The sequence below is a fragment of the Mirounga angustirostris genome, unplaced genomic scaffold (assembly GCF_029215605.1).
Source record: "Mirounga angustirostris isolate CCGP_5_RB_7025 unplaced genomic scaffold, mMirAng1.0.hap1 SCAF_3, whole genome shotgun sequence".
NCBI classification, from domain to species: Eukaryota; Metazoa; Chordata; class Mammalia; order Carnivora; family Phocidae; genus Mirounga; species Mirounga angustirostris.
This window is the reverse complement of record NW_026991711.1, coordinates 194,378,706-194,389,103: the sequence shown is the minus strand read 5'-3', so window position 1 is coordinate 194,389,103 and position 10,398 is coordinate 194,378,706. Positions and strand designations below refer to the sequence as shown.

The 10,398-nt window shown below is 64.5% G+C and overlaps 1 protein-coding gene across 1 annotated transcript; it reads right to left on the bottom strand.

Moving 5' to 3' along the window:
* Positions 1 to 49: 49 nt before the first annotated feature.
* AGXT (alanine--glyoxylate aminotransferase) lies at positions 50 to 10,110 on the bottom strand. Its single transcript, XM_045867286.2, has 11 exons — positions 9,762 to 10,110; positions 9,474 to 9,666; positions 8,179 to 8,243; positions 7,452 to 7,552; positions 6,128 to 6,198; positions 4,724 to 4,808; positions 3,690 to 3,785; positions 2,975 to 3,044; positions 1,630 to 1,725; positions 960 to 1,088; positions 50 to 404 (listed from the first exon to the last, which is right to left on the bottom strand). The coding sequence occupies exons 1-11, from the start codon at positions 9,990 to 9,992 to the stop codon at positions 297 to 299; spliced, it is 1,245 nt and encodes a 414-aa protein (XP_045723242.1). The 5' UTR covers positions 9,993 to 10,110; the 3' UTR covers positions 50 to 296.
* Between the last annotated feature and the right edge of the window lie 288 nt (positions 10,111 to 10,398).

Sequence of the window (10,398 nt, the reverse complement as noted above, 5' to 3'; positions counted from 1 at the left end):
GGTCCCTCCCTGCCGGACGATTCTGCAGCCCACCCTACACACAATGAGGACAGATGACCAACGATTCTTTATTGGGTATTCCGGGCAGGCCAGGGACCTGCAGGGGCTGCGGCTCATTGGGGAGGTGCCATGGGTCCTGAGCCCACATGGCCCATTTCCGGGAGGGGCCTCTCAAAGAGGAGAAGGACGTCCTGCCCCTCCTGCGTGCCTCGCCCCCTGGGGCCCCACTGTCCGCAGTCTGTTTGCTCCTGGTCCCCCTCCAGGCCCCTCCGGGAGGGTGGACCACAGGCTGCCAATCACAGCTTGCTCCGGGGGCAGTGTTGCAGGGCCTCCTGCAGGGCGTGGATCACTCGGTCCACGTTCTCCCGGGTGGCGTTGCAGCCCAGCAGGCCGATCCGAAGCACCTGCGGGAGGTGGGGGGGGGTCCCGTGCAGATGTCGACCTGGCCCTGAACGAGGTCTGGGCAGAGCAGGCGGGCTCTGCAGCGTGGGCCCCCTCCCCAGGCACACAGGGAGCCCCCCACCCGGACCCAGGCCGAGCACACACAGAGCTCAAGAAGGGCGGCCAGGATGACAGTTAGCTAACGAGCGCTCAGAATCACCCGCTTGGCGGGCACAACCAGACCCCGGCACGGGGCCTCCAGCCTGGTCTTCCCACTCTCAGGGGAGGAAGGCCATTCTGGGGGGACTGGGGGGTGCTGCACCCCACGGCGTCACCAAGCTGGGGTGAAGGGGGCAGGAGCATTCCCTTTACCCAGATCCCACCCCCCACACAAACCCCTGGGTTCAGAGCAGGATGTTTCCGTCTGGATGCCCCTGCTGCCCCAGGGACCTGATGACCCCCGACCTCGGCCGGGGCCTGGGCACACAGTGCTCCACGTGGGGTGGTCAATGTAGCTTCTGTGGTAGGTGTGGCCAGTCCCTGGCCCTGGCCACGCCGAGCAGCCGCTGTCCCCTTACCTTCCCCAGTGAGGGCCCAAGGCCACCCGTGATCTCAATGTCAAAATTGTCCATGACGTAGTTGACGATGTCTCTCCAGTTGTAGCCAGTGGGAGCGGCCACCGTGGTGACGGTGGGCAGCCGGATTGCCTGCAGGACGCGCCTGACTCAGCCACCTTCACCACGGTGTGTGGCCAGCACCAGCTGATCTGGCCCGGCCAGCCCTGGTCTCAGGCTCCAGAGGGGCGGGCAGAGACAGGGGGTGGGCAGGGAGTGGGGAAGCAGGGGCCCAAGGACAGTGAGGTCACCACCTCCCCAGCAGCCCATGCGCACTGGGTGTGTCTGTGCGTCTGTTCCCTGGGGCGGGTCACACCTCCCTGGGGCTAAGGAGCTTCTGTTTCCTACCGAAACTTGGGCTGACTGGCTGGTTCTGGGGACCCTCCCACCCTCCACCCCCGCCTGGCGGGACTGCCAGGGCTCTGAGGCTGATGGGCCTCTTCGGCTCAGAGGTCACCCATAACTACTTGAAGTGGGGAGGCTTTGGGGGAGAGCAGGGGCGTCAAACTAAGTGTCCTCAGATCCGGAGGTCAGGAACAGGACCCTGTGTCCGTTCAGAGGGGGCTGGGCAGAAGCTCTCCCCTCCCCCCCATGCTCTCCCTCTCTGCCCCCGCCCCGCCCCCACTCTCCTTACTGGGTCCTTCACGAAGAGCTGCAGGCCCAGCCCCTGCAGGCGCTCCTGCAGGTACGCCGTGGCCTCCCGGTGCTGTCTCCAGCTGTTCTCCAGGCCCTGGGAGGGCAGAGGGCACCCGGTGGGCGCGACAGGGGAGGGCAGGGCTGGCGCCTCCATCGGCCGTGAGAGACGGAGAAACGCCCTCACCCATGGTGGGTGGCACCTTCAGGCCACAGAGGGGCTCCTGGGCTCCTCTCCCAGCCTGGACTCTGATCCCCATAGAGACCCCCCGAGTCCCCAGCTCAGGGCCCTGGCTCTGCCCCAGCGACCAGACCTGGAGCCACCTCGGGGCAGTGGAAATGGTCTGGGTCTGGGGGTACGTGGGGGGCCCAGCCAGTGGATGGAGCCCTGCAGCCCCTGGACAACGTGAGGTGGGAGCACCTTGCTGCGGGTGGGGAAGGGGCTTCGGAGCTACCCACTGTCTCCACATGGACCCCCCATCCCTAGTCCATGGGCCTCACCCTCTCTCAGCCACACCGCCCCCCTGCCCCGAGCCCACGCCAGCCTGGTGACCACCCAGCTCCCAGGGCCCCTCAGCTCCTCCCGGCCCAGCGCTGGGGCGGCGGCTCTGCGAGCGACACAGAAGAGCAAACAGCCAGCACAGCCCTGCGGCCTCAGGGAGGCCGGCCACAGCCCAGGGGCTCCCCCCGGCCTCTGGGCTGGTGGCCGGCAGTGGCCCCTAGGAGACATCGGGCTGAGAAAGTCCGCTGTGCTGGGGCAGTCTCCCTTCCTGTGTCCCTGCAGAGCCAGCATGCCCGGGGCCGCACTCGGCCCCCCGTGTCCTGAGAGTGTGGTCGCGGCACTGGACAGACCCCCCCCCCACCCCCGGTCCCACGCCCCCGCCCCTGCTTGGCTCCTGCCCGCCCCTGGCTGGAGGCCAGCCTGACACTCAGGACCACCAGCCAGTCCCTCAAACCCCCTCACGCTCAGCCGGGCCCTCACTGAGCACCTCACTAAGCAGCCCAGGGGTCAGATGACGGCCCACACCTGCCCCATCACCGCATTGACCCCCGGGCTCTGTCCCCCTCAGCCCCATCCCTTGCAGCCAGCCCTCCCGCCCCTCTCCCTGCACTCCCGCATGGAGCCCGCCCTCTCCAGCTCAGGGCCACGGTCCTGCAGTGCTCCTCTCTCGGCTACACCGTTCATTCCACTCTTCCTTGTCGGCAGGAATCCCTCCCGTCATCTGTGTCCTCAGAAGGGCTTGAGGGAGTCCGGAGGAGGGCCCTCCCCGGGGCGGCCGGCCTCAGCCCAGGGGCTCCTGGGAGCTGCTGCCCTTGGGGTCCGGCCCCTGCCCCGCCCCCCTCACCTGTTCCGCCACGAGGGCCAGGCTCTCTCTCAGGCTGTACAGGCTGATGACCGGGGTGGTGTGATGGTATCTGGAAGACAGGACGGGGTTTGGTCCAGCGTCCCTGGGTGGGGGGGTGGGCCAGGCTCTCTGACAACGGGTCTGGCCCACTTCCCAGGGGGCCGCTGTCCAGTTCTGGGCACGACAGACTCCGAGCTAGAGAAGCAGCTGGGTCTGGGGAGAGCAAGGCTCAGAGCGAGGACACTGGCCAGATCGCCTAGGGCGGGCTCCCCTCTACCTGGCCTCTCTTAGCCCCAGTGGCCCCAAGAAGCCACTGTTCCTGCTGAGTAGGGCACAGTTCCTGGTGCCCCTCAGCCCCGCGTGTGCCATAAGGGATCTTGGGTTGTAGCTAAAGTCACCTCACAAGGAGCCCCTGGCTCAGCTCCTCTTTTTGAGAGGTGGGTAAACTGAGACCCGGGAATGGGGAGATGTGGCCGGGCCAGGCCCAATGTGCCCAGAGGTGCACAGGGACTCTGAGAGGAGAGGGCCTGGTGGGAGGGTGGTGGGGGCTGTGCTGCTGGATCTGAGCCCCCAGGCCCGGGGGCATCGCTGGCCTGACCCTGGTGAATCCTGGGGCTCCAGCTGGGCTATGGGCTTAGAACCCAGTGTGTACAACTGGTGAGAGGCTGGGGTGGTGAGAGGTCACAAGACACGGCCCCGGCCCTGCGGTCCTCACATCCTGGGTTGGTCGTCGCAGCCCCAGATGTTGGCCAGCCACTTCATGTCCAGATAGAAGGAGACCGGCTTCGTCTTCCGACTGTAGATCTTATTTCTGGGAAGGAAGGACCAGCCTGAGTGCCTGCCTGTCTGGCTGGGGCGGCTAGGGGCAGTCCCGTCAGGCCTCCTGGTTCGCAGAAGTGAGCCAGAGGGGCAGGCCCCCCCGGACCCCTGTGGTTGTGCTAAGCCCCAGGCGGACTGTGTGCCTCCCCAGCCCTGCACCTTCCTGGGCCAGGCACAGTGGGGACCTCGGCTCGTCTGCTCTCAGGCCCCCGGTAATGCAGCTAGTCTGGAAACTTTAAATACACCTATTGTCCAGATCAGTGTGAACAGACAGGGCCTCTACCTGAGCTCCGAGCTCCCTACTCAGACCCAGCCACCTCCGTGGCCCTCCCACAGGCAGCTTAGAATTCCCACACCCACACACAACCCCCACCACATCTGAGACTGTCGCTGTGCTGCTCAGTGGCCAAGTGCCGCTGCTGGGGCCAATCCCCCATCCCCACCTGGCCCGGCTCAGGGTCTGCACACCGGGGAAGTGGGGGACACTGGGGCTGCTGGACAAAGCTAGTCCATGACCAACCCCATGAAGAAGCTTGTGCATCAGCTCCTGGACACTGAGCTGGCGGTGGGGGCCTGGGGGATGGCCACCGAGCCCCCAGTCCTTGGCTTGAAGCTGGGGAACTTCCAGGATGCCAGGTCCTGCATTCTCACACACAAGCCCAGGCTTCATGAGGAGACTCTTCTGGAGGCCACTAGCCTCATACCTGGGACCCTCACCGTGCCCCGGCTAGCCCCTGCCTGTGAGCTCAGAGCTTTAGTGCACCTGCCCAGGGCGGGCACCTGTCCAGGGTGGGCGGTGAGCAGTCCAGCGGTGTGTCCAAGCACGGCCCAAGGAGTGCCTCCCTCCCTTGCTCTGATCTTCCCTCCTTAGGGGCCATCCAGCCTCACTGCCCATCCAGCCCCAGGTCGGGGGCCCTGGGGGTCACTCACTTGGCCTTGTCACTGAAGGAGATGAGCGAAGTCCCTGGAGGCGCGTTCAGGACCTTCTGGGAGCCTGAGTACAAGACGTCAATGCCTGTGGAGAGGAGAGGCGCGTGCTCCTGGGGGTCCAAGCTCCACCCAGGGCGGGATCATTGCAGGTGCCGTCCGAAGCAAGGTCGACCGTCTTGTCGGACTCAGTCCTTAACCTCTGCGACCTGACGCTGTGTCCTGGGAGATTGAGTTAAATTGCAGGCCACCCGCTTGCGGTCGGCGGGGTGTGGAGAAGCCCACGCAGGTGGTGTCAGGGGCGAGCGGGCGTGTGGGGGTGGCAGAGGGGACAGGGGGAAACAGGTTTTCTTGCCACATCTCGAGTAAGAGCCCACTGACTTCTGAGAAAACCGGATTTTATGCCAGAGGCAGCAGCGACGCGTAGCTGTAAATCCGAGCGTCGCACCCGCCTTGCGGCCCGGGTTATCGTGAACCAACGTACACCAAAGGCTTACATGGACAGAAACGCTCTCTATGGTTTATTCCTGAAAGCGCAAACCTGGAAAGAACCCAAAGGCCCGCCACCAGGAGAGGAGTGAGCTGTGGTCCGTTCAGGTAATCAGAGGACGCTGACGGACAGACACGTCGAACGACATGACTACAGCTCGCCAACCTGAGGTTGAGGTCTGCAGACTCCGCGAAGGATGGGCTGGCAGGGAGGGTAGAAGTGCGGAGGGTGTCCCGGGTTCAACCCTGGCTTCTTGGGCTGCACTGTCTCCTGGGACCTGGGCTGGAGCCTCTTCTCTCCCACGGTGGGGACGGCTGGCCCGGGAGGCGCAGGGTGGGCATCCCGGGGACAGCCCTGCCACCCTGCACTGCGTCCCCAGGGCCCCCTCCCCCTTGCCTGCCCGGAGCTCCCTGATAGAGAGGTTCTGGGGGAAGCGTGCCTGACCAAGCTGGGTGGGCGGCTGTGGACACAGGCCACCTGTGTGGATTCGGACTTTCCTCTGTGAGGAAACACTGGGCCTGCGAGGCTTCCCTGGGCTGGCCTGCAGGGTGACCCTGCAAACAGTGCTCGCTGCATGTGACAGGCTGGTGGGGTGCCGGCCGATGGGGAAGCTGAGGCCCAGCCTGACTGGCAGGGGCCCTGGCACTTCTCCCACCCATATGCCTGAGGGCTCTGGGCGCCTCTCCAGATGCTGGAGGAGCTTCTCCCCCCACTTGCTCCCCATCGGGGCCTGACAACCCAGCGGAAACACTGGTGTGTCGATTAGCTCATAGATCCTGTCCTGCCGCGGGGAGGAGATGAAGTTTCCCCTGGGGCCCTAATCCACTGTGTGGGCTGATGGTGAGCTTGCAGACACTGCCAGATGGAACCGCACCCTCTGAGCCCCCCAGCTGCAGGGTGATGGGGGCGTGGCTTACCTTGCTGGTCCATGTAGATGGGGACTCCGCCCAGGGATGCCACGGAGTCCACCAGGAGAAGGCACTGGTACCTGGGGGTGCAAGGCAGTACGGGGAAGCACGGGAGGTTTCAGACTCTCTGGAGTCTCGGGAGGGGCCACGAGGACCTCCAGAAGGCCAGCAGGGAGGTTTGGGAGCCTTCTGCCTCCCCCAGGGTACGTCCTCCTAGATGCCCAGACCCCTAGGACCAGCTCTGTGTGGGAACCGGGGTGAGCAGAGGGCCAGAGCAAGTGTCCATGCGGGCCCGGCCGGCCTGTGCACAGGATACCCCCCACACAGGTGTGCATGAGGGCCTACCCCGCCGGTCTGTGGTCCTGGGGGCGGGCTGGGGCTCTGAGTGGGGCCCAGGGACCAGAGCCCATGAGGCTGGGCCTTCCTTCTGCCAGCAGTGTGCTGGCTGTACATCCAGAGCCCAGGGAGGACAGAGTCCAGGAACAGCCCGAGCTGAAAGCTTTGACTCTCCTCCATCTCCATGTTTTCTTAGGGGAAAAAAAAAAAGCCACGGGGCCACCTGGCCAGCTCAGCTGGTAGAGCGTGCGACTCTTGATCTCAGGGTTGTGAGTTTAGCCCCACGGTGGGCATAGAGATTACTTAAATAAAATTTTTTAAAGGCATAAAGCATATCCCACGCTCGGCACAGAGGGGCAGGTGGATGCCCTGGGGGTCACAGCCCAGGCCTGGTTTACTAGACAAAACCCCAGGGCACAGGCTGTCCTGGCTGGGACGGTGGCAGGCAGCCCCCCTGTCCCCCAGGGTAGATGGCAGCCCTGCCGGGGTGATCCTGCCTGGTTGGAGAGCTTCTCTCCTTCCATCCCGCTGTCAACTCTCCAGAGCAGGACTGCTGGTCACGGGAGGGAGTCCCACCTGACTACACCCAAGGTCCTGCCCATTCCATGCAGGGTTGGGGAGGCTGGAGGAGGCTAGTGGAGGTAGGAGGCTGTTCTGGGGCTCTTGGATCTCAGGACAAGGTGGGGGCAGGCCCCAGCCGCTCCTGGGACCCGGGTAGCTGGGTCAGCCTCAAGTCCTTCCCAGCCGTGGGGACTGGAGGACAGTGGGCACTTGACTGGGTGCCTGAGCACCTGATCCTGCTCTCAGGTGGGCAGAGGACCCCCCAGGAGCCGCACACCGTGTGACAGAGGCGGGGGAGGGTGGAAAGCCAGGATGGGGGCTGGGTCTCGCCTGCTGCCTCCCAGACTGGAGGGACTCGCCTGCACCGCCAGCCCCCCGCCGGACCCTGAGGTGTGCCTGGCCCCGCCCCCTGCGCCCTGCCCCTGGGCAGGCTCACCTGTGGCAGAGTGCCCCGTAACCGTCGAGGGGCTGCAACACGCCGCTGGATGACTCCCCCTGGGTCAGGAACAGCAACACTGGCTTGTGCCGGGCCAGGCCCTGCGTGGGACAGCATGTCAGCCGTGGGCAGAGCCAGCAGGCTCGGACTCCCCCTGGGTCCAGAAAGACTTTTCCTGGGGAGGGCAGGCAGGATCTTCCTCCCAAACCCTCCTCTTCCCCGTGGATGGCAGAGATCTGGGCAGCGGAAAAGAGCCTAATGCCCTGTCTGTGCGTGTGCTGTGCCAGCCTCTGGGCTCTGGGAGGTGGGCTTGTCCAGGAAGAGAAGGACTTTCTTCCAGAGACCGAGGAAGAATGGCGCCAGCCTCCCACCTTGTCCTGCTGGGGCTACGGTGAGGTCCGCTGAGTCCCCAGGTCTTGCCTGGTTGGGATGGACGTTTCCTGATGGGGCATCCTGAGTGTCAGGGCACGTCCTGCTCCCCACATCCTGCCTCTAGCCCCTCTTGCCCAGCCCACAGGACTGGGCTCCTGACTCAGTTTCCCTGCCAGGCAGAACCCTCCCTATCAGGCTTTCCACCGGCTCTCAGGTATTGGAATGCTCCTCCTGTGCCCAGTCACCTGGTGCTGGGAAGAGCTGAGGGTCAGCCGCCAGCCCAGGTCTCCTAGCCCTGAGCCCCCTTGGCTGGCTGGCCCCCTCTCCTCCCTAGGGCCAACGCACCCCACCCTACCTCTTCCACATCCTGCAGTGTGTAGTGGCCTCCAGGGTCCTTGATCATTGGGTGCACTTGGGCTCCTGAGGGCAGGGGCAGAGTGAGGGGTGAGCTCCCTCCTCCCCAGTGTTGGAGACGGGGGTCTGTGCTGAGCAGGCAGGCCCTGTGAGGGCAGGTACCCGCCCATCCCAGCCCAAAGAAGCCAGAGGGAAGAGGAAGGTGGGGTGTGCTCAGTGAGGCTGTTCTTTGTGAGTTGAGGTTTCTGGGGTGCTTGGGATGAGAACGTTCAGGCTCAGCTACACTGCCCCTTCCTTGCGTGAACCTCCGCCAGCCAGGATCCTCAGCCGGGAGGTGAACAAGCATTTGCACAAGGCTGGCTGGACCTGTGCCTTCCCAGCAACAGACTGAGTGGAGGAGGAATAGGGTGAGTGGAGGCTCCAGGAAGGCAGGCCCCTGCTCTCTCTTGGACCCCTTTGCCCACCCCCGGCGGCCCCCTGCACAGCTGACCCCCAAAGCTGTATGTAGGCAGGAGGAGGCCGGAGGACCACCCAAGCTCTAGGGGGGAGCCCAAGGTCAGGATGCGGACTGGGGGCGGAGCCTCTGGAGCGGGGGTGCCTGGGGCCCAGCGGGGCCTGACTTCTGCCCCCACGCCACCTCCCTTTGAAAACCAGTGTGTGGACTCAGGGGGACCAGGTGAGAGGTGGGGACCTCCTTGGGCCACTGGGGGTTGTCCATTAACCAGGACTGAGTGCGGCCATGTGTGGAGCTGACCATGCAGGAGCTTTGAGATGTTTCCAAACGCTGAGATGAATCATTAAACCCATGGCACACTCCTGCTTTTGATTCTTGTCTCTCTTCAGAAAAGTTTACTCTGCGAGTGAAAACCCTGTCTGTGTCTCTGTATTTTGCATCTCCAGAAAGAGGGCTGTTTCTGAGATACTGGGAGGGGGCTTCAGCCTCTGAAACCCTGTCCTGTCACAGGGCAGAGGTGATGCCTGGGGCCCCAGGAGAGACATGGGGGCTCTCGGGTTGGTGCTGAAATCTGCAGGTTCCCCGCAGCCCTGTCTCCCCATGTGCTCCGGAAACCGCTGTCCTCAGCTCTGGGGTCCTGGGAGGTGGGTGTCTCTCGAGCACCCTGATGCCCCCTTGGAGAAGGCAGCAGCTGACCCGGCAGGGAGGTGGGGGCGTGAAGGGGGATGGGCACTCCTGGGGTGTGTGGGGTGGGTCTGCTGGCCTCACCTGGGGGGCAGGCAGGAGGCCGTGGGGAAGGGTGACGAGAGGGCCCACACCCCACCCTCTGCCCCATGTCTTACCGATGCGCTCCCCGATGTCCGCGGCCCGCTGCCCCCAGATGCCGTTGGCCCCGACCAGGAAGGAGTCCCCTGGCTCCAGGAGGTTGAAGAGGGCGGCCTCCAGGGCGCAGTGCCCTGAGCCGCTGATGGCCAGCGTGAGGGGGTTCTTGGTCTGGAACACGTACTGGATGCCTTGCTTGATCTCATCCATTATCTGGGGGCAGAGGGCACACAGGTCAGGCCCTGCTCCCCCTGCCCTCTCCCAGCTGAGGAGGAGGCTCACCCACTGCCGCCACCTGGATGGCCTACCTGGAACATCTCCTTGTGCATGTGCCCGATCATCTGCAGCCCTCCGGCCACCAGGATGCGTGGAGCCAGGTTAGAAGGGCCAGGCCCCAGCAGAAGCCGGTTAGGGATGGACAGGGGTTTCAGCAGGGCCTTCGGGGGGGCCACCAGCAGCTGGTGGGAGGCCATGTTCCGCACCCAGCCTGCCGCCTGGGGCCCCAGGGCCGCACTGGCCCTGGCCAGCGCTCGGAACATTTCCCAGGGGGCCTTGTGCTGGTGTCCGGAGGCAAGGCCGGTCGATGGGCTCCCGCTACACCCTCGGCCTTCCCTTGTTTGCCGTTGTTGTGACCTGACCCCTTATTGATGCTTCTCCGCATATCAAGGCCTGACAGCCAGGGTGTTGAACCCTTGCTGGGGGGAGGAGCCTCCAGAGTCCAGTCAATGAGAAATAGAGCTTGGCATGTTGCCCTCTGCCCTCCCAGCCCTCCAGCTCCTCTCAGCTGTCAGGTGCCTAGCCCTAGCTAAATGCCTCCTGCCAGGGGGCCCCGAGTTTTTCTTAAAGGACCAGAGAGCAACTATTTCTGGCTTGGCAGGCTTTATAGGCTGTGTCACAGCTCCTCAATCCTGCTGTCGTAGTGCAAAAGGGGCTACAGTGGAGTTG